At 46.4% G+C, this 19,812-nt stretch overlaps 1 protein-coding gene across 2 annotated transcripts in view; it reads right to left on the reverse strand.

The window, feature by feature from the left end:
- The window catches only part of LOC139081305 (serum amyloid A protein), a 41,474-nt gene extending 32,951 nt beyond the window's left edge, over positions 1–8,523 (reverse strand). Inside the window, exons 1-4 of one of the 2 annotated variants that reach the window (XR_011536412.1) lie at positions 8,406–8,523; positions 7,880–7,968; positions 5,921–6,059; positions 5,256–5,489 (exon numbers count right to left, since the gene is read on the reverse strand). Coding sequence is in view for 1 of the 2 variants with exons in the window: in XM_070606785.1 (XP_070462886.1) it covers positions 5,327–5,489; positions 5,921–6,059; positions 7,880–7,964 (387 nt within the window). In the remaining variant the exon portion in view is untranslated. Of the gene's footprint in view, positions 1–5,178; positions 5,490–5,920; positions 6,060–7,879; positions 7,969–8,405 lie in introns of those variants that run through there. The other variant, XM_070606785.1, reaches the window with a different exon arrangement.
- Between the last annotated feature and the right edge of the window lie 11,289 nt (positions 8,524–19,812).

Here is a 19,812-nt window from a genome sequence, read left to right on the forward strand (position 1 = left end):
CTTTACTCACCAGGTAAGGTTTCTGGGAACTATGCAAGCAAGGTATCAGGCCAATATTTCCAAGTGGCTTTACGTCATAAATTCAATCTTTGTTCCCTAGCTGTGTGTCATATCTGAGTCTGCATGTTTCTTTCAAATATGAGATTCCAGTCAATAGCTTTGGTAATACAACCAGTGTTTCCAATTTTGTCTTGTTATTCGGACAACAGATTCTTATTGAACTTATACAAATAACTAAATTGCCATGAAAATAGGAATATTTGAATAAGTCACTAAGAGTTTCTAAATTCTGGAGGGATCAGGCAGGGAGAAAAAGATAAATGTTTCAATTCTGCTTACAAAAGTATAATTTACCAAACTTCTATAAGTCATAGTTACCTTAAGAGAAAGGAGGAAAAGATTTTCTTAAGTCTGAAAAAGCAAAACATTAAAAAATCAGCAATACTGCCAATCAAAAGTCATAAAATTATATTCCTCCTCATCAGTTCATTTAGTCCCATGTAATGAACTATTGATTTTTTTAGCAGTTTCATGAAGTCATCAGTTTTTCATTAGAATCCTGTAATTTCTTACCCAGTTCAGTTTTATTATCTGAAAGTTTATCAGAAAGCAGTATTCTAGAGTAAGTGTAGGAGTCTTTTCCATGAATCTCTCTGAAGATGAAATGTATTTGCAAAGGCAGAATTTAAATTATGACTGTCAATGAGACAGATCAGAATTTTAGGAATGTTATGTAATTTTAAAACACATATATCAATAACCTTTACCAACACGATTTCATAGGTCTCTATGAAACAATGCTTAGTCATCCGTTTATCCATGGTGACAATTAAAGACTTTTAGGCAAATGCAGAAAATTAAATAGCTGTAAGAACAAACATTAGCACCTATGATTAAAGACCTGTTAAAAACAATACAGGAAATTTATGTTGATAAAACATAAAATCTGTACCCTTGTGGTAGACCACTCAAAGAAAAATCTTGGGGCCAGCCTGGTGTTGTAGTGGTTAAGTTTGTATGCTGTACTTTGGTGGCCTGGGGTTCACTGATTCGGATCCCGGGTGCAGACCTACACACCATGCTGTGGGGCATCCCACATACAAAGTAGAGGAAGATTGGCATGGAGGTTAGCTCAGGGACCATCTTCCTCAGGCAAAAAAATAAAGAGGAAGATTGGCAATAGATGTTACCTGAGGGCCAATCTTTCTCACAAAAGAAAGAGAAAAAAGTTCCATAATCCCTTTATTAAGAGTGGACTAAAAGTTTAAGAAAATTATGCTTATAAGAGAGGGAAATAACAAATTCTAATTTTGTACCGGCTTATTTTTCATATCAAAATTCATTTGCTTTGGGCTGGCCCCGTGGCCGAGTGGTTAAGTTCGCGCGCTCCGCTGCAGGCGGCCCAGTGTTTCGTTGGTTCGAATCTTGGGCGCGGACAAGGCACTGCTCATCAAACCATGCTGAGGCAGCGTCCCACATACCACAACTAGAAGAACCCACAACGAAGAATATACAACTATGTACCGGGGGCTTTGGGGAGAAAAAGGAAAAAAATAAAATCTTAAAAAAAAAAAAATTCATTCGCTTCATTGATTCATTTTAATGTTAGCCAACTTGACCAAGTATAAAATTCTTTTCTCAGAGGTTTTCTTCCATAAACCTTCTACAACCTTTTGTTAACGAACAAAAATGTCTTTATTTCTTATACTTTCTTTACTGAAAACATACATCCTACTTTCTGATAACTTTGAGGACATGCCTGTTTCAATCAAACCAACAAACTTAAAGAAGCTTTCATTTACCAAAGATTATTCCGTATCATGTTAATTTGAAAGACGTTTGGATTAGTTTCCATTGCATTAAGCCAACTAAATAGAGCTCTTAATTTTGGCCATAGCCATCCGGAGATAGAAAATATGTCACATGGTATGGGCTCAGATAACCCTGTTGACTTCCTTTAGCGTGTTTAACTAACACTGTCTGAAGGGCAGATTTTTATGTTGTTTTACAAAATCAATACTGGGAGAACATTTCCTCCAGTGGGACAGGATGTCTATCGTCCACAATACAATTTATAATAAATCATGCAAAAGAGATATAATCACTTAATTCCACCAACTCTTATACCTCTAATCACAGCCTTCATCAGGACTCCATCAGCAAGTGTCAGTCTTATAATATTAGGTAGAGGAAGCATTCCCAGCCAGACATAATGCCCATTTCCAAAACAAGCTCAGGCAAAGTTGATATAACGTCTTTACATAAAATTAGCTCAAATATTCCAACCTTTACAATCTTATCAACCCTAAACTTTTTCATTTTTCAGTTTAATTGTACCTGAGTCAGATTCTTAAGGCTAGTCATTGTTTTTTTGTATTTCCTTTTTAATTTGCTTTCTTTTTCTGCTTTATCTCCCCAACACCCCCGCCTCCCGTACATAGTTGTATATCTTAGTTGTGGGTCCTTCTAGTTGTGGCATGTGGGACGCCGCCTCAACGTGACCTAACAAGCAGTGCCATGTCTGCACCCAGGATCCGAACCCTGGGCCGCTGCAGCAGAGCACGAGAACATAACCACTCGGCCCGAGGCTGGCCCCTAATTTGTTTTTTTAATATGTACCAATAAAACAATTATGACAAGAGCTGTCTAAAAATTTTTCCAATTTAGAAGTTTTTCCAATTTAAAGGTCCTTAGTGAATACTGTGACCACATGACCTATAAAAGAATATAATGTTTTTCTTTTTTCATGGACTCTTAGCTAAAAGTCATCCAATTTTGGAGAATGTAGCCCAGGGCTCTACGGATGGGGATTGAATCAGTGTTCCCATAGCTGACTCACACACAAGAAAAACACACCACTACAAAGACAAACTCTGACTCCTGCAAGAGGAAAACAAAAGACGAAGACCAGCAATGCTTTAGCTCTCTCCCAAACTAGGGACCATCCTTTCCATCACACAAAATGCAAATGGAGAGATAGGAAATTCATGACCATGCATGTCATGACGACACACCTGGCAAACACAAAACCAACTCCTTGAGGACAAAAACAGAAAGTGGAGTCAAACAATCCCCTAGATCTCTCCCAAAGGATGGGCTTCCCTTTCCAATCAGACAAAATGCAAAGGGAGAGAAGGAGAATTGATGACTGTGCAGATCATAGTGACTCACACAGCAAAAGCAAAACTGAAAGTACTCACATACAAGACTAACGCATCCACACAAGGACAACACCCAACTCCCAAGAAATGCAAAACCAAAAGTAGACTGAAGTCCACTGCATTTCTCCACTGCAAGCCAGTCTTGGGCTGAGGGCAGCTGACACTAGCGGGAAGGGGAGGGTGGCAGGGGAAGTCCCCTGGGCAAAGATGCACAGGCAGCTACTGGGGGACAACTGACCACATGAACCCTCACAGGGGTGGTCCAGCCATGGGAACAAAACACCTGCCGACTTTGCCAAAATCGATACCAAGCTTCTTCATTGCAAATTTGTGTGCCTGATGTGCAGTAAGCCAATCGCTGAGAAATCATGCTTGGGATGGAGAACAGTTTATTCAAATTAACCCAAACCAGGTGAGAGGATAGTTCTCTCAAATCCGCCTTCACAGGAGAAGAAGCAGGGAGTTTTATGGACTAAAGGGCCTGGTAGGAGGAGTTTAGGAGAAACAAAGGGGTCACCTGTAACTTTCTCAAAGGCATTCTTTTTCTTCAGCAAAACAAGCTCAGAAATCCTTGTGACCATTCAATCACCTGACAGGTTAAACGAGAAAACAGCAAATTGACCAGATTAACATCTTTTCATAACAAGATCAAAAGTAATCTTGTTGAATATTTGCAGTGACCCTCAGGTACCGGCCTCAACAGTTCTGGAGGCTGGGAAGTCCAAGATCAAGGTGCCAGCGATTGAGTACTTAATGAGGACTCTGTTCCTGTCTTGCAGACACCCAACTTCTTGCTGTGTAGTCTCATGGTAGAGAGAGCGTGAGCTATCTGGTCAGCTCCTCTTAAAGGACACTGATCCTATCAGACCAGGAGCCCCCTCCTATGACCTCACTTAACCTTCATTACTTCCTTAATGCAAATGCAGCTAGACTGCATGTTTGGGCTTCAACATACATTTTGGGGGACACAATTCAGGCCACGGACCTGCCTATTCCATAACTGGCTTCCAGGGGGTTCAGCAGCATTCTTCCTCCAACCCCAGTGTGGGCGATCCTCCAGGGAGCTCCAGGGACCCAGCTGCATTCGCAGGGAGTTCAACTGCTCACCCGGGCGGCTTCCTGCCCGGGTCCATGGGCTCTTAAGAGGGTGAGCTCTTGTTTGTTGGCTTTGGCTCGTGGCACCCAGCAATCTGTATCAGCCTCCCAATGGGCTACAGACTTAGCAAGAAGTCTACCCCTCACCCTTGTGGGGAGCCCTTTCTCGAATTTATCCCTTCTTGTATTCTTTACTTCTTACTAGTTGATCCTGTTAACAGCTAGAAATTCCTGTATTAAAATTTTCCTTTTCAAATTCCAGCCTGGTTTGTGTCTCATGACTGGACCCTGACACTTAAAGGGGGTCTCCTCTATCCTGCTCTCTCTTCACTACCAATGCCCCAGTTTTGAGCTAGTTAAGGTGAAGGAGATGTGAGGAAACATTGACAAGTGAGGCAGCGTTACATCTTCATTTAGGCTTGAAATAAGGTGATGAAGATAGAGTGCCGGGAAACTGCCTGAGGCATTTCGTGGATGGCACAGATAGAAATTGGTTAATAATTGGATTTGTGGTGTTGCTGGGGAATGAGCAGAAGACCAAGGTGTGAGTTGCAGGAGCAGGATTCCACAGTCCACACCTTCCGTGGCTGTGCCTCCTGTCCCCAGACAGAGACCACTGAGGAATACAATTAAAGGGAGTCGGGCCATGGAGTCAGAGAAGGTGACAAGACATAATTGACAGAGACTGAGGAGGCCTGGACACAGATCAGACCAGGAAATAGCACCAATGTAACCAGAGGGGCCTGGAGAGGGGAGCGGGGCTGATGAGGGGCGGGTCCTGCAGGATGTCTGTCCTGTGTGATGCTGAGACTGTCTCCCCTGGACCCACACAGACAGGCACAGGGTCAGCCTTCACCTCAGTGTCCTTCCATCACCCCGTGGGATCAAACGGGCAGTCCTTAGACCAAAGAATAGCACACGGTTTCAACAAATTCAATCTCTTAAGGATTTATTAGACAGTAATTCTGTGACCCCCCACTGGCTTCTGTGGCCATAGACCTCAATAACTGGGTGTCCCTGCCCTCAGGGTGCTCACAGCCCATCTCCTGAGAGCAGAGTGAAGAGGAAGCTCAGTACTTGTCAGGCAGGCCATGAGGTCTGAAGTGATTGGGGTCTTTGCCACTCCGGCCCCATTCATTGGCAGCCTGGTCGGCTCTCGAGTCCTCTGCTCCACGGCCGCTGCCTCCAAAACTGAAACGGTCTGTGAATCTCTGAAAATTCTCTCTGCCATCGCTGATGGAGGAGAACAGGCAGGAGATTAATCCGGGGCTGATGAACAACAGCCCCACCCTCCCTGTGTCTCCTCTTTCCCAGGGATGGCTCTGAGAGGAGCCAAGGAGAGAGGGGCTCACACACTCAGCCTGCCCCGGCACAGCCCACCCAGCCTCACTGATCCCCTGATGCTGGGTGATCAGCATCCAGAGAGGAGGGTTGGGAATCACTCCTTGGAGCTCACTTTCTCTTTTGGGAGCAGGGGTCACATGTGTTCACCAGCCACACTCTGGCTCTGCTGGCACTGGGCATGGATGGAGAGGGTGGACAGGATGCACTCAAGGAGGAGATCATATCTCCCACAAGACCCCTCACCCGGGTCTGCCCCTCCTGATCCCCAAAGGCAGCCCAGCTCTGTGCACCCACCCCTGCACCCCCAGGCCCCAAGTCACCTGATGACTTTAGCAGCCCAGGCGCCCCCAGGGCCCCTCTGTGCAGCGTCATAGTTCCCGCGGGCGTGGAAGTATTTGTCTGCGCCTATGTAATTGGCTTCTCTCATGTCATGGTAAGCTCTTAGCATGTCCCAAGTCCCTGGAAAGGAAAGGACACGGCCAAAGGGACACAGGGTGAACAGAAAGACTGTGACATCCCTTAGAGAAGAATCAAGAATGCAGAATCTTCCAGTGACTCCATTTCAGCCTGAGCTCATAGCACCTTGGATTCCATAGGATGAGGAGCACATTGCTAATCCCAGTTGGCGTCTCCAGGACACTCTAATGAGAGTCAGTGAGGTGGGCACAGCCGTGTTGTTGGGTGGTCGGACCCTCGTGATGCTGTCTGTGTGCTCCATCTCCCTTGAGGTCCCCATCTTATGTTTAAGGTAGAGAAGGGAGGCATGGTTATGGAACAGGATTTCTCCACTTCAGCACTATTGAAACGGTGAGTCAGACACGTGTCTGTTGAGCAGGGCTGTCCTGAGCACTGGGAGACGTTGAGCACCGTCCCTGACCTCTACACCCTAGAGCAGCAGCACGCTCCCCAGGTGACAACCAAAATGTTCCACACATTGCCAAATGTCCCAGAGCACAAGACTGCCCTTGGTCAAGAACCACTGCTACAGAATGAAGGACATATGAGACTATGCAGGGGACGTGGGTGGGTGAGGTGGTGCCATGGAAGACAGACTTGGAGAAGGCTGCAGACATATAGCACTTGTGTCCTGACACCTAAGAAAAATGAACTTGCAGACAGAATGCACGTAATTGTGACTCGAGTCCCTGGGAGCACTAGGGGCCTAAATGGCATCCTGAAAACCTTCTCGATAGACTGTCCTGCTGACGTGGGTGCTGAGGAAAGCAGCGCTGGAGCAGTGGTTCTTTTCTCAGGCTCGGCTGCACTTTCTAACGACCGTGGGGTATTGGAAGTCTGATGGGATCACACCCCAGGTCAAAGCCTCACACTCTGGGGGTGGCACTGAGGCCTCAGTAGTTTTAAGGCTTCCAGGGGACTCCAGCCTGCCGCTGGTTGGTACGCCCTGAGCCCTAGGAAGTGGTACCCACACCGTCTACCTGGGAAGAGCTCTGACCTCATGCACACCTGTGTTCAGACCTCTGCTCTGCCACCTGCTGACTGGCAGACAGTCCCTGGGCAATGGACTCAGCTGCTCTAAGCCTCAGTTTCCCCCCTTGGAAGTGGGGGGCAGAGGCATTTGGAGGTATTCTGCAGTTAATGTAGGTGACCAACTGCCACAGCTTTACCACAGCTGCCCCTGTTTGCCTAGAGCCATCCCAGTTAGCACTGAGTGAGTGTCGGAAAACCCCTCCGGCCAGAGCAAACCAGGATAGTTGATCCCCCTAATTGCATGAATGGACTCAGTTCCTAGTGGAGCCTTCACATATGTTATTATTCTCTTTTTTTTACCAGTTAAAAGTCTAGAAAAGGGTAGGAAGCCGACTAAACCAGGGACAGCGTCACTGACAACAGGAAACATCAGCAAGAGCTGAGTGAAGGACTCTCTAAATTATCCAGTTAGGAAACAGAGAGAGAAAGGGAGGGAGGGAAGGGAGGGAGAAGGGGCGGAGGGCAGAGGGGGGGGCGCAGGAAAGAGAAGAAGAAAAGATGGAGAGCTTAATCAGTTTTATGCAACTTCGTCTGAGGAAATTTTATCCCGCTTCAGGACTTCTTTTGTGTCTTACATTCAAACCTACCTTTCGGTGGGAACCATCATTGTTCTTTTCTAGTCATTGATTGAAATAAATCCTGTTGTTTTTAATCCATTTGAGGAAAAGCTCCCCAAACCCCTGGCACATGCAGCACCTAGGACAACACAGCCTAGGACAGCAGCTCCACCCTTGAGAGTGCTCAGGGTGGATCCTAGTGGCCGTGGATGCCACCCCCTCCATCAGCCTTACCTCGAGCAGCCTCTCCAAGGAACGATAACAAGCCGCTGGCACCCAGGACCAAGGAGCAGAAGACGAGGCCTGTGAACAGCTTCATGGTGCTGCAATGAACGGAGAGAGTGAGGGAGACTCGGACAAGACGGGCACACACCCTCGGGCGTGTGTGTCAAAGGGAGCCTCGCTGGATTTCCCACTGTTCTCAGTAGACTCTTAGTGGATCATCGAGCAAACACTGCAGGAGGCTCTCACTCAGAGCCACAGCCCTCAGTTCTGAACCCATCACCCCTGAACCCAAGACTCTCCGGGGTCACCAGGGCGGCCTTGATGGAGGAGAGGGCAGTTAGGACCAAATTGTCCCTCCAGACAGCCCCCTATTACTAATGAAAAACCATGTCCCATTGGCACAGTGCCAGCCCAGACCTCCCACAGGACAAACCCAAAACACAATAATTGTTTTTGGAGGCAATAACACTCTTTCTGGGAAAGAGAAAGCAGAGTAAGTCTTTTAAACAGATCCCTCTTTGGAGTGGTCCCTCACCTGACTTCCGGTGAGCAGGGCTGCCGGTCCCTGCCTCTGGGGAGAGGTGGCTGGTATTTATAGTCAGGCTTCCTGGCTGGGGTCACAGGAGGGAGGAAAAGAAAACCTCGGTGCCTGGGTTAAAGTCCCTCCAGGTCACTTCCCCTAGAAAGCTGCAAAGGCACACTTACCGGACACCAGCGGTTGTCTCCATGCACAGGTCATTTCCCGGATTGTGCAACCCTGAGGGAGCAAGGCAGGCTGCTGGGCCTTGGCGGCTGTCAGGCCCAGAGGATGGCTCTGCTGTCAGAGTTGTGGGGTCTGAGGGGGGCCATCTGGGGAAGGGGAGAGGAAGGCTGTGGAGCCCCAGGATGGTCCCCTGGGCTGCTGGAAGGTGTGGGGTTAGAGGACGGCTCCTCCCGCCAGGACTTTGCTCCACTGGGCACTTCCTCAGATGGTCCCTGCTGGTCCGGCAGCATATGTGTCAGAACTTCAATTCCTCTCAGCTCCTGTCTAAAGCCCTGAGCTTCAAAACTGACAAGCGGCCCACCCAGTCTCCTGGGTGCTCCTTCCACCGCTCTGCCTGCGTGGCTCAGCTTTCAGCTCCAAGGCTCAGAAAAGCGTGCTCGGCTGCTCTGCCAGAGAGGAAGTGCATCATCTAACCTGCGCCTGAGGTGGGGGCATTGGTGTCGGGACTTCCTTGCTTCCCCCTCCGCCCCCAAATGCTGGAGACACCTCACAGTGGGAGTGAGAGTGTTTTGGTGCAAGGAACTAACGTGGAAACTCTATAAACCTGTACTAGGACAGAGGGAGGTAACGTCTGTAATGGGAAAATGGCGGCCCAACGGGAGACCTGCCAGGCTCCCAGTCAGGGGAACGTGGGGTGAGCCCTTTGTCACCTATATTTTCCAGGGTGGTCACTGTCTGCCCCATTGTCACTGTGAGTCAAAAACATCAGTAGGGTCAGCCCAGCGAGCTGAGTCCTTTATAGAAATGAGCTGAGCCCCCAACTCTTCAGCAAAAATATGCTGGTGCCTCTTCCTAACCAGAAACCTAGAAAGAGAATTTTGGAGGCTGTAGCTCAGCCCAGACAAGTTGACATCGCTCCAAGGTGTCTGAGGGCAGATTGTAGAGAAAGGCTGCTTCTCTGCCCGGAACCTAGTGACGTTCATTCTTCCTCCTTCCTTTTGCTGGAATTTTTTAGACTTGCCAGAAAGTACTACTCTTTTTGACTTTCAACTCTCTGCCTGTTTACTCGACTGTTCTCTTGTCATTATTTTCTAATATAAATAGATACAGAGTCTCAAACTCTCAGACTTCATTTGAAGAAGAAATCTGGCGAATGGGAGAAGATGTGCCAAGATGTTCTTGCGACTCTGCAAAGATATCTTACATGTGTTTATGCCACTTGGGACAAAAAATGTCAGTTACATCCATTCTAACATTATGACCAGGGTGACAAACCTCAGTGAAGACAGCCAAGATGGCTGCTTCTTTGGAGGTTAAAAGTACAGGGAATGCAAACAATTCTGAGGTCCAGTTGCCTGATCAGACCACTAAAAAAAAAAAAAAAACCTCTTCCATGAAACAATTTACTTTAAATTAACAATAGAAGCTTCATGTCTGTTCATCCACAGGTGCTCACCGAATCCTCCTGCACGCCAGCACTCCTGCACGGGCTGGGACATCCCTAGCCTTGTGGTGTTGAGTTGTATTGATCGGTCAATGGTGATGTAACGCAAATAGTGACACCCCTCATTATCAAAACTGAATCCATTCCTGACAATGTGTCGGGTGGCAATTATGTTTTGGGGTCAGGAGTAGCAAATTTTTGAATACCAATTTTTTATAATTGAAAAAATAATAATCCCTTCTTAGCCAATTTTCCCAAATGTTATCAGAACCACTGGAACAGCTCTTTAACAATCTACCAAGGAGATCCACACAATATAAAACAATTAAAGCACCGATTACCTAATTATCTAATAATTAATGAGCCCATTAGTGGGTGTTTTGTGTGCAATCCACCATAATACTCTTGAAAGTTGGACACAAATTCCATTTTCTTTCTATACTGTAACCATTATGTACCATAAATCTTAAAAGTTAAAAATATCGCTAAAGATGAATGAATGCAAATAATTTTCGCATAATAAAATACACAGGAATTTTGGTGACAGAATAAATGAAAAGGTACATATATAAGATTTGTCTGTGTCCCAATTCCAGGAGTTGGGTGACAGTCTTTTCTACTTGGCACTGGAAATTCTGCACACAGGTGGTAGTGAACAATGGTCTGAAGCTACAGATGATGGAGTTACAAAACACACACACACATACGCACACTCGCAAAATGAATGTCTGTGTTGCCCTTACTTTCTATCACACAAGCCCTGATAATGTGAGACTGTGTTTACAGTTAAATTTTTGAGTGGGTCGTAACGTTTATGTGTTGATCACTCACTAGCAACAGGCGTCACTGTTGTGTGCATGATCTAAACCTAAGGGTGGTCTTAGGTGGTGATGTGGACAGGTCGCCCCTAGTAACAGGAGAGGCAGCAGAGAACCCGGGAATAAATGTAGGCAGCTCAGTGGATTTCACGGTGGGAGCCCGTGGAAGTCAATTTCTGACCGCTCCTCTTTTTCAGTGAAATAGGCAGGAAAGGCATCAACTGAGAGGAGGATAGAGGAAGAGGAGGTGTGGAGAGTCCAGGAGAGAAGTGCAAATGGTCATCTAGGATAATGGCAGAGTGAACGAACGGAGAGTGTGGCAGGATTGCAAGGCACTCGAGGTTACAAATTTAAAGTGAGACTAGTTACTGTGCTTGTGTATTTTTCTCTGACCACATTCAGTTGCCAGGGTCCAGACTTGACATAGGTGGGAATTGGATATCACCACTCAATATATACTTCTTGAATTGTTGAGTGAATTAAGACACGCAAAGGTCAGAGAAGGATTCATTTAAAGATGAGGCAAGGTCATAGGCTACAGGGAGAGAGTTCACAAAGAGAGAGTGACTGAGGGTGAAACTAGGGCAAAACACATACTCCAAGGTCCATGGGCCCACAGGACCCCTGGGAATGGGGTTGCCCTGAGAGTAGCAGGAGCAGGTCTTTCTCTGATAAAGGAAGAAAGGAGAGAAGATGAGGATGATGGATTTTGAGATGGAGGATAGAGAACTGAGGGAAACCAGGAGCACTGGTCCTTCACCTGTCACAGGACTCATCACTGTCTACTGTTGGCATTTCTGAGTTTGGCCACACAGCGCACAAGTACCAGGGGTAAACCTTGTCTGGCTTGTTGATGGACAATCTGCTGTCTCTCTCACCCCTAGTACAGCATCCCACCTATCACAGTTTCGCAGTCATTTTCATTGATTGAATGATTCAATGAGCAAATGAACAAGAAGTAATCGGCATAGAATGATAGAGGTGGTGTGATGGTGAAGTTTGGAAGTTGAGAAGAATGGAAAAGCTTTGAAACAATGGTGTGCACTGTGTAGCGTTAGTCATTCAGAAATGAACATGCAAATTGTTTGTATGCAGTAAAATGCTGGGTTCTTTGGAATGTGTGAACTTATTGTCAAAAAATATATCCAGAAAGCAAACACTTACCACCACCTCTCCCTGCACCCCGTTATTTCGCACCATCATCTGGATCATTGTGGTGAATCCCTAATTGCCTTCCATGTTTCCACCCTCGTCCCCAACAGGTGTCTTCTCAAAACTGCATTGAAACTGTTAAAACACAAGATAGATCAAGTCACTCTGTGCTCAAAACCCTGCAGAGGTTCCCACTTTCACTCAAAATTGAAGCGAAATCCCTTAAACTGGCTTAAGAGAGTCTCCTGTAATTGTCCCACTCAACCTCATTGCCTGCTTCTCTCCTCGGGCTCCCCTTGCTCCAGCCACAGTGGTCTTCTCCCCGTTCTTCAAATCCCCCAGACGCAGCTCGCTTGCACTAGCTATTCCTTCCACGTGAAACATTCTTTATCCAGATATTTGCATATCGGTGCTTTGAGGAGAGCGAGATCTTAGATTTCTGGATGCTGGAAGGTCAACACTGTAATTTTGACTCTGGGAGTGTTGGCAGTGAGTACATTGGAACCAGGGCTGTGAGTGAAATGTGGAAATTTTCCATGAAGATGGGAGAGGAGTGGAGAGATGTATCAATAAACATAATAGAGACAGGCTTTGGCCCCAATAATTACTAATCAGATGGCCTATTTCAGATGTAACTGGCAGGTGTTTTAGGAATGCAGATTCCTGGGGCAGAATCTTCTAGGTTCTGATTCAGCAAGTTTGGAGTGGACTTCAGGAATGCCTGTGTTTGAAACTCTCTGTGTTGTGGCAATCACTTGTGCTGATAACATTGGTGAGGCCGGTGAGAGGGTGGTAGGAGTGTGGCAGGGACCTAGGAGAAGACACTCACAGAGCATGGAGCCAAAGAACGTGGAGATGACAGTGAGGAGCAAAGAGGATATAGACCCCGCTTTCCCCTTCTATTGTTCAGGAATGGCAGGAGGTGTACCCCAGGGGAGATGATAATAAAGTGGAATCAACATGGGAAAGGGAAGTTTCAGGATTTTGCAACCAGGAAGGAAATAGGTAGAGACAAAGGGGAGACCCACAGAGCCATCTCGCTCAGGACGCCTTGGCGGCAGCAGGGGAAAGCCAGATGGAGAGTAGAGAGGGTTGAGACTGAGGCACAGAGAAATTAGTTTATGTAAAGTGAAAGTGGGGACAGGACCACAGGGGTAAAGGGAGCATTGGTTTAGCGTACTGGTTAGTGACAGCAGGCTGTGATGATTGATTGCTCTGGGCTGAGTCTGGGTGCTGTGCTGTGAAGGCTGGTATGCGGGAGCCCGTGGAATCACCCCTCAGGGCCCAGATGGAGTGTAAAGAGAAACACCGGGGATGCTCTTCTGCCCTCCTGCCTTAGGTGCTAAAGTCTACTATGAACAGAAGTTCTACAGAGCGAATGGAGGGACAACGGAGGAGAGTAGGGGAAAGAGAGGTTAGTGAGGGTAGGTAAGGCTTAGTCCCAACACATGTTCAATACCAAAAACTTATAAATCAGAAATGAGTTTTCATGCTGACACACAGCATTCAAATTTGGAGGCAAGAGGCCTAAAGGGCCAGGTCTTTCTACTTCTTGAGATCTCTAATTTCTGGAAAGAGGATCCAAGTTTTCTCCCCAGAAAACAGGTGCTTTGTTTATCTATGAATCTGTCTTTCACTGAGTCACAGGACACTCCTTCTCTCACACGTACACCAGATCTCCTAGGAGTGACTGGCTTTTACTCATTAAAACACAATCCACCTTCAAACTCCTTTCTGATGAAGAATTGATATAGACTATGCATGGATCACTCAAGGACCAGGACTGAGGTCCCCGCACAATGCCTGGCCCGTGTCCTTCTATTCCAGTTCCTTGTCTTCGTAACTTAACGAATGTTCCTTTCTGGGAACTTGTACGCCCCTTGAAAATATGAGGGATGGTTTCTGATAATTGCTGGTTGGATGACTTGGTTTGGGAGAATGCCATCAGACACAGCCATCTCAGCTTCTGGCTGTAGAAACCTGGACTTTGCCCCATTTCATTATTGCTAGTGTGTCTCTAACAGAAAGTTCCGTTACAAAACACCAGAATACTTTTCCAGTAGAGATTGTGACACTGAGTTCCCATCACGGATCCTAACACCCAGCCACCTGGATTTGGCGGCATCATGGCATAGAAGCTAAGAGCCAAGCTCCAGATTCAGACAGACCGAGTCTGACTTCTTCTCTGTCATGTACTCATATTGTGGAAGTGCATTTACTGACCTGGAGAAGTGTAGATGGTGTCTTCAGGCAAAAAGAATGTAATAGGCTATGATCCCACTTGTGTTCAAAGACATTTTCCCACAGCGAAACACAACCTAGGAAGTTGCACATCTAATGGTATCCATGTTTCTAGGTCGGAGAAGTGTTCGTGTTTTCTGGGCTTTCATAATTCCCTAAATGACATGTTCATTTATTCTCTCACTCATCAACTATTCATTGAGTGCCTTCTATGCGACAGCCACTACACCAGATGTTGGGCCTACATTTGTGGGAGGGAGGTGAGAAATGATCGGATCCAAGCTATGTCTTCATGATTTGATACTTGTACTTGGGGAGAATAATGGTTATACACATGTAGAAAGCTCATGCTTCTTTGAGGATAAAATCAGTAAGATTTCAATAAATAAATGGAAAAGATGATATATACAAAACAAAACAGTGGGGGCTGACCCAGTGGCATAGTGGTTAGGTTCACATGCTCTGCTTCAGTGGCCCCAGCTTCACCAGTTTGGATCCTGGTTGGGGACCTACACACCACTCATCGAGCCATGCTGTGGTGGCGTCCCAAATACAAAATAGAGGAAAATTCCCACAGACTATTAGCTCACAGACGATCTTCCTCAAGCAAAAAGAGGACGATTGGTGACAGATGTTAGCTGAGGGCCAATCTTCCTCAACAACAAAACCCCCTAAAAAACAGAAGAGGGAAGGGAAGGTACCACTCATCCTCCTAAGCCTGTTGTCTCTCCCAAAGGGCCACCATCCCCAGGGACTAACGTCCTTACTCACTCCCATCCTGTCCTCCTTCAAATGAATAAAATCAGAAATAGCCTCAGCTGTCAAGTGGCTCCAACTCTTTTTCTTCCTGCTGTCCCTCCAGCCAGCAGGCTATGGATCACAGCTGGTGGGAGGACAGGAGGAAGGACTTCCCTCCTCTTTCTTCCACCTAACAAGCTGATCATCAGGACCATAGAAGGACCAACGTTTTCACTGAGGGTGTGCACTCCTGTTCTGTTGGGAGTGTGTCCTCTTCTCACGAAGCCCACACGCCGCACGGAGAGAACCGCTTTCCTCCCAGCCCGGAGTTTCCAATCTGCTCTCTCCAGTCCCCGAAGGCCATGACTCAATCCTGTCTGTCCTTGGTTCTGCGTCTCTTCCCTCAAAGGCTGTTGGCTGAGGCTTGTTGCTCCTCTGAAGCCTCCTGGACTCCACCTGAGGGAAAGGTATCAAGGTCAGGGACCTGAAGGGGACGTGGTGGGTTCAGTCACCAGCCCCCTGTCTGCCACATTGAGCCCACCCTCAGAGTCTGGAACTGCTGTTGTCAACGTACAAAAAGGCTGTGCATCGTTTCAAAGTATTTTCTTTTCTTTCCTTAGAAACATTTCCAAAGGGGCGTAGTGAATTATAGACAACTCAAAACCCAACACCTCTTATGGAATTGTATGGTATTGATGAGACTAAGGACTCACTTGGGGAGGGGACATTTTTAAAGTGCCAATAATTCTTCCTAGGTTTTGTGAATTTTCAAGCAATTAATAAGTACATCTTATGAATCATCATGAAATCTTCTGTATCTGTTGGGCTATTCAAATATCTAAGTTGCTAAGTGTGTTTTTCTGTTTTATAAAATAGAAAAGGTTTTCATTCTAAATATATAACAAAATGTTCTATCAGAAAGAGACTTGTTTTTCTTTTACATTCATTGGCAGGAAAATGCAACATGGGAAATGTACCATTTATGACTGAGCAAAGTCAAATTTGTAGATTTACCGGACAGTCTGTCTCAATCTGATTAGTCGGCAACATGCAGAGTGCTTCTTTAGCTCTCTGTGTCCTAAACATCTGGAACTCCCTGCTACTCTCACCCTCAGAGAGCCGTGACTTACAATAAGTGGGTCAATGAACAAAACGTGCTTTCAGGTCCAGGTGATTTGTCTTCCAATTTTGCCTCTAATTAAGCTGCTTCTCTGCCCACATGGAGACTCACATCTCTCTTGACACAGCATCTCCTTCCATAATCCCAGTAGTGTATCTTCTGGGGAGACCTGCTGGGTGGGCACACTGCCCAGAAGCCGAGCCCTCCACTTCTCTGAAGACCCCAGCCTGACTCAGAAGCTCCAGACTCCCCACGTGAACTCCCAGGGATGGGGTGCTCACAGCAGGCTGACCTGACCCCACCAGATCTTAGAAGGGAAACTGGGGCAGGCGCCACTCACAGAAAGATTGGGGATAATGATCATGTGAGCCCCTGCTGGCATGCCTGCCCTTCTTGGCACACACATGTGCTCACCCGAGGCCCAGCGTACTTGAGAAGAGGCTATAATTACTGGCATTTAGACCAGTGAGAAGACTTCAGTGTCCGGGATGAATTAAGCCTATGACTTCCTGGGGTCCAGATAGCTGTAGGTCCCAGTTCTATTTCCTATCTTTCACCAGGACTGCTCATTTTTCCAACTCAAATCCTGTGGGATCCCTCAGACTGGTGGGGAGTCATCGGGGAAGGAAACCAGACCTTCAGCCCAACCCCCTCCCAACTCCAGTGAGACGTATAAGCTCCAAATTCTGAGTTTCTTTAACTCAACAGGGCCAACGCCTCACCTTGCCTATCAACTAGTATTCCTGCCTGGCTGAATCGAGATGCTTCCCCTCCCACTGATGACGTGTGTGGCTTTTTTGTTATGGTTGTTTTTTCAATTCTTAACAGTTTTGGCTCTCTTTTCTGCTTGAAATACTTGGAAGAATAAGAAAGTTTCTACTTTAAGATATAGGTTTTATCATTACTCAGGTACGGCAAGGCCAACAGATCAGGAGACGACTGCCAGCGAAAAGATAGTTTGTTACTCACAGATCCCAAAAGAAGGGTGCATGCCACACCTCAGGGGGCCATCTAGGGAAGCAGCCAGGATACGGCAAGGGGCAGAGGGAGTGGGGGCACTGTGGGGAGGAGCCTTTATTGTGGTTTCTGTGGGAGGAACAGTTAAGGCAGGGTAAGCAGGCTTAGGATTGGCTAGTTTGAATAATTTCAGCCAGCTCGGGCACAGGGGCTGGGCCTTAGTTGTCTGGTACTTGGCCCTGGATGGTTAGGGCAGGTGGCTAGTGGCCCAGAGTGTGGGATCCCCACAGAGGAGGCGGGTGGGGCGTGGGCTCTGGATTGGTTGGTGTGCTTGCGAAAGGTGCACTCACAGGTTAGTCATTTTTTTTTTTTTTAAAGATTTTATTATTTCCTTTTTCTCCCCAAAGCCCCCCGGTACATAGTTGTATATTCTTCATTGTGGGTTCTTCTAGTTGTGGCATGTGGGACGCTGCCTCAGCATGGTCTGATGAGCAGTGCCATGTCCGAACCCAGGATTCGAACCAACGAAACACTGGGCTGCTTGCAGCGGAGCGCGTGAACTTAACCACTCGGCCACTGGGCCAGCCCCACAGGTTAGTCATTTATGTTCTCCAGGAATTGGCCAGCTCTGGGAGGGGCCGTCCCTCCAGGGTCAGCAAGGCCTGTGACGTCAAAGCATCACAAATACAGACATGATTAACACAACTTCTGAGGCACCCTTGATTGGCTCAAGCATCCTGCAGTTGTCTGGTGAGCCAGGCTGTGTGAGGCTCAGCCCCGTGGAGGTTCCACCCTTGCCTGGCTTGCTGTATCTTGTTGTACATCCCTACAACCTTTGCTATCCTACCTCCAATGTCTCCAGTCTCAGTCCACACCTAGGAGTCCGCTCTTCCTCTCTCTGCAGAGTGGTCAAGAGCCCAGTGACCTCCTCCACATCAGATTCCACCATGTTCTAGAGTTTTTGTCAGTCGAGCGCAAGTGCCTCCTTTTCCCAGCTTTTACACATTTTGCACCTAGCCTACCATTCCACAATGGAGAGTGCACTCTCTAAGTCTTCCATAACCTGTCTGCACCCATCCTGGGGACAGTTCGTTCCCATGTCCCCAGTGCGTTCCGTCCACTGTTCACGTTGGTCTCTCCTTGGCCTGCCCCGCACCTCAGGCCACAGTCCTGTCACCAGGTGCCAGAGTACAGGCTGCACTGTGTGTCCTAGAGCAGGGAGGATGAGATCTGATGCCCACTGGGTCTTTCCCTCTCTGCTCCATCTCTCCTGAAGCATCCCCAGGGGCAGTCCCAAATCTCCGTTCCCCAGGCGCGGTCCAACATCAGTTTAACATTCCCCGCAGGATGGTGGTGGGCAGAGGGGTACACACATTTCTCCACAGGCCCCCACTGCTCTCCATCGGGTTGTGTCATTCGGGCCTGGGGTAAGGAGGGTCTTCAAAGCTGTGCGGCTCCACCTCTCGGCACCCATTCTGGATGCAACCGGAGCTGCAAACAGCTCTCAGTTCTCCTGCCCCCCAGGCACCCTCTGCCCCGGAGAGAGAGGACCAGTCACAGCATCTCCCCACTTGGGTTAATCCCAGGTTCAGGCTTCTCAGAGACCAGGACACGTCCGTCTTTGCTCTCATCCTTTTAAATTGATTTAACTATTTACAGACCTGTATGCATCCATAAAGAATGAATTTGTTGCATTCCTAACAAAATTCCACTGGCAATTTTTAATTAGCATTGCGTTGAATTTATAAATTACTATGAGGAGAAGTGATGTCTTGACTAAGCTAAAACATCCTCTCCATAAACATGACATACATCTCCATTTTTTATCCCTTAACAAATTTTCAAATTTTCTCTGTGAAAGTTTATGTATTTTTTAAGGTTATTTCCTAGACAGTTAATGTTTTTGGGACTATTTTGTACTGTATTTTTTTAGCTATTAAGAATTATTGTAGAGAAATTCTATTGATTTTAAAAATTTTTTCTTGAATACAGCAGTCTCATTGAATTCTCTTTATAGTTCTACTAGTTTGCCATCGATTCTGATGGGTTTTCTGTGTAAAAGGTATCATCTTGAGATAATGATAGGTTCATTTCTTCTCCTCCGTTTCTTACCATTCTCAGGTTTCTTGTCTTCAGCCGTGGCCAGGTCCTTCAGGAGGATGTGAAACTGAAGTGTAAGAGAAGGCCGTTCTGGTCTGATTCTTGGTCTTCTTGAGATTGCACCTAAGATTTCCTCATTATACATGAAGTTTGCTGTAGACAATGATTCTCAGACTTTTTGGTTTCAGGGTTCCATCACACTCTTAAAAATTATTGAGGACCCCAAAGAACTTTTATTTCTGGAGACTCTATTTCTTGGTATTTACCATACTGGAAAGAAAAAAATTTAAACATTTACTAATTATTTAAAAACACAATAATAAATTAATTATGTCATGATAAATAATAACATTTTTATGACAAATAAACTTTTTCCTAAACAGAAGAAATTAGTAAGAAGAAAAGTAGTTTTACATTTTTGAAAACATTCTTAATGTGTGGCTTAATAGACGGACGGCTAGATTCTCATATTTGATTCTGCATTCAACGTGTTGCAATATATCATTTGGGTTGAAGCATATGAAGAAAATTCAGCCTCACACAGATGTATAGTTGGTAAAGGGGAGAGTATTTTAATAGGCATTTTTAGACAATTTTGTCTATTCTTTGATGTAACACCAAAACTTGACAAGTGGTAGTTTCTTACAGGTCAGTTGCAATGTCAAATCT

Source organism: Equus przewalskii, unplaced genomic scaffold (assembly GCF_037783145.1).
Source record: "Equus przewalskii isolate Varuska unplaced genomic scaffold, EquPr2 contig_4458, whole genome shotgun sequence".
NCBI classification, from domain to species: domain Eukaryota; kingdom Metazoa; phylum Chordata; class Mammalia; order Perissodactyla; family Equidae; genus Equus; species Equus przewalskii.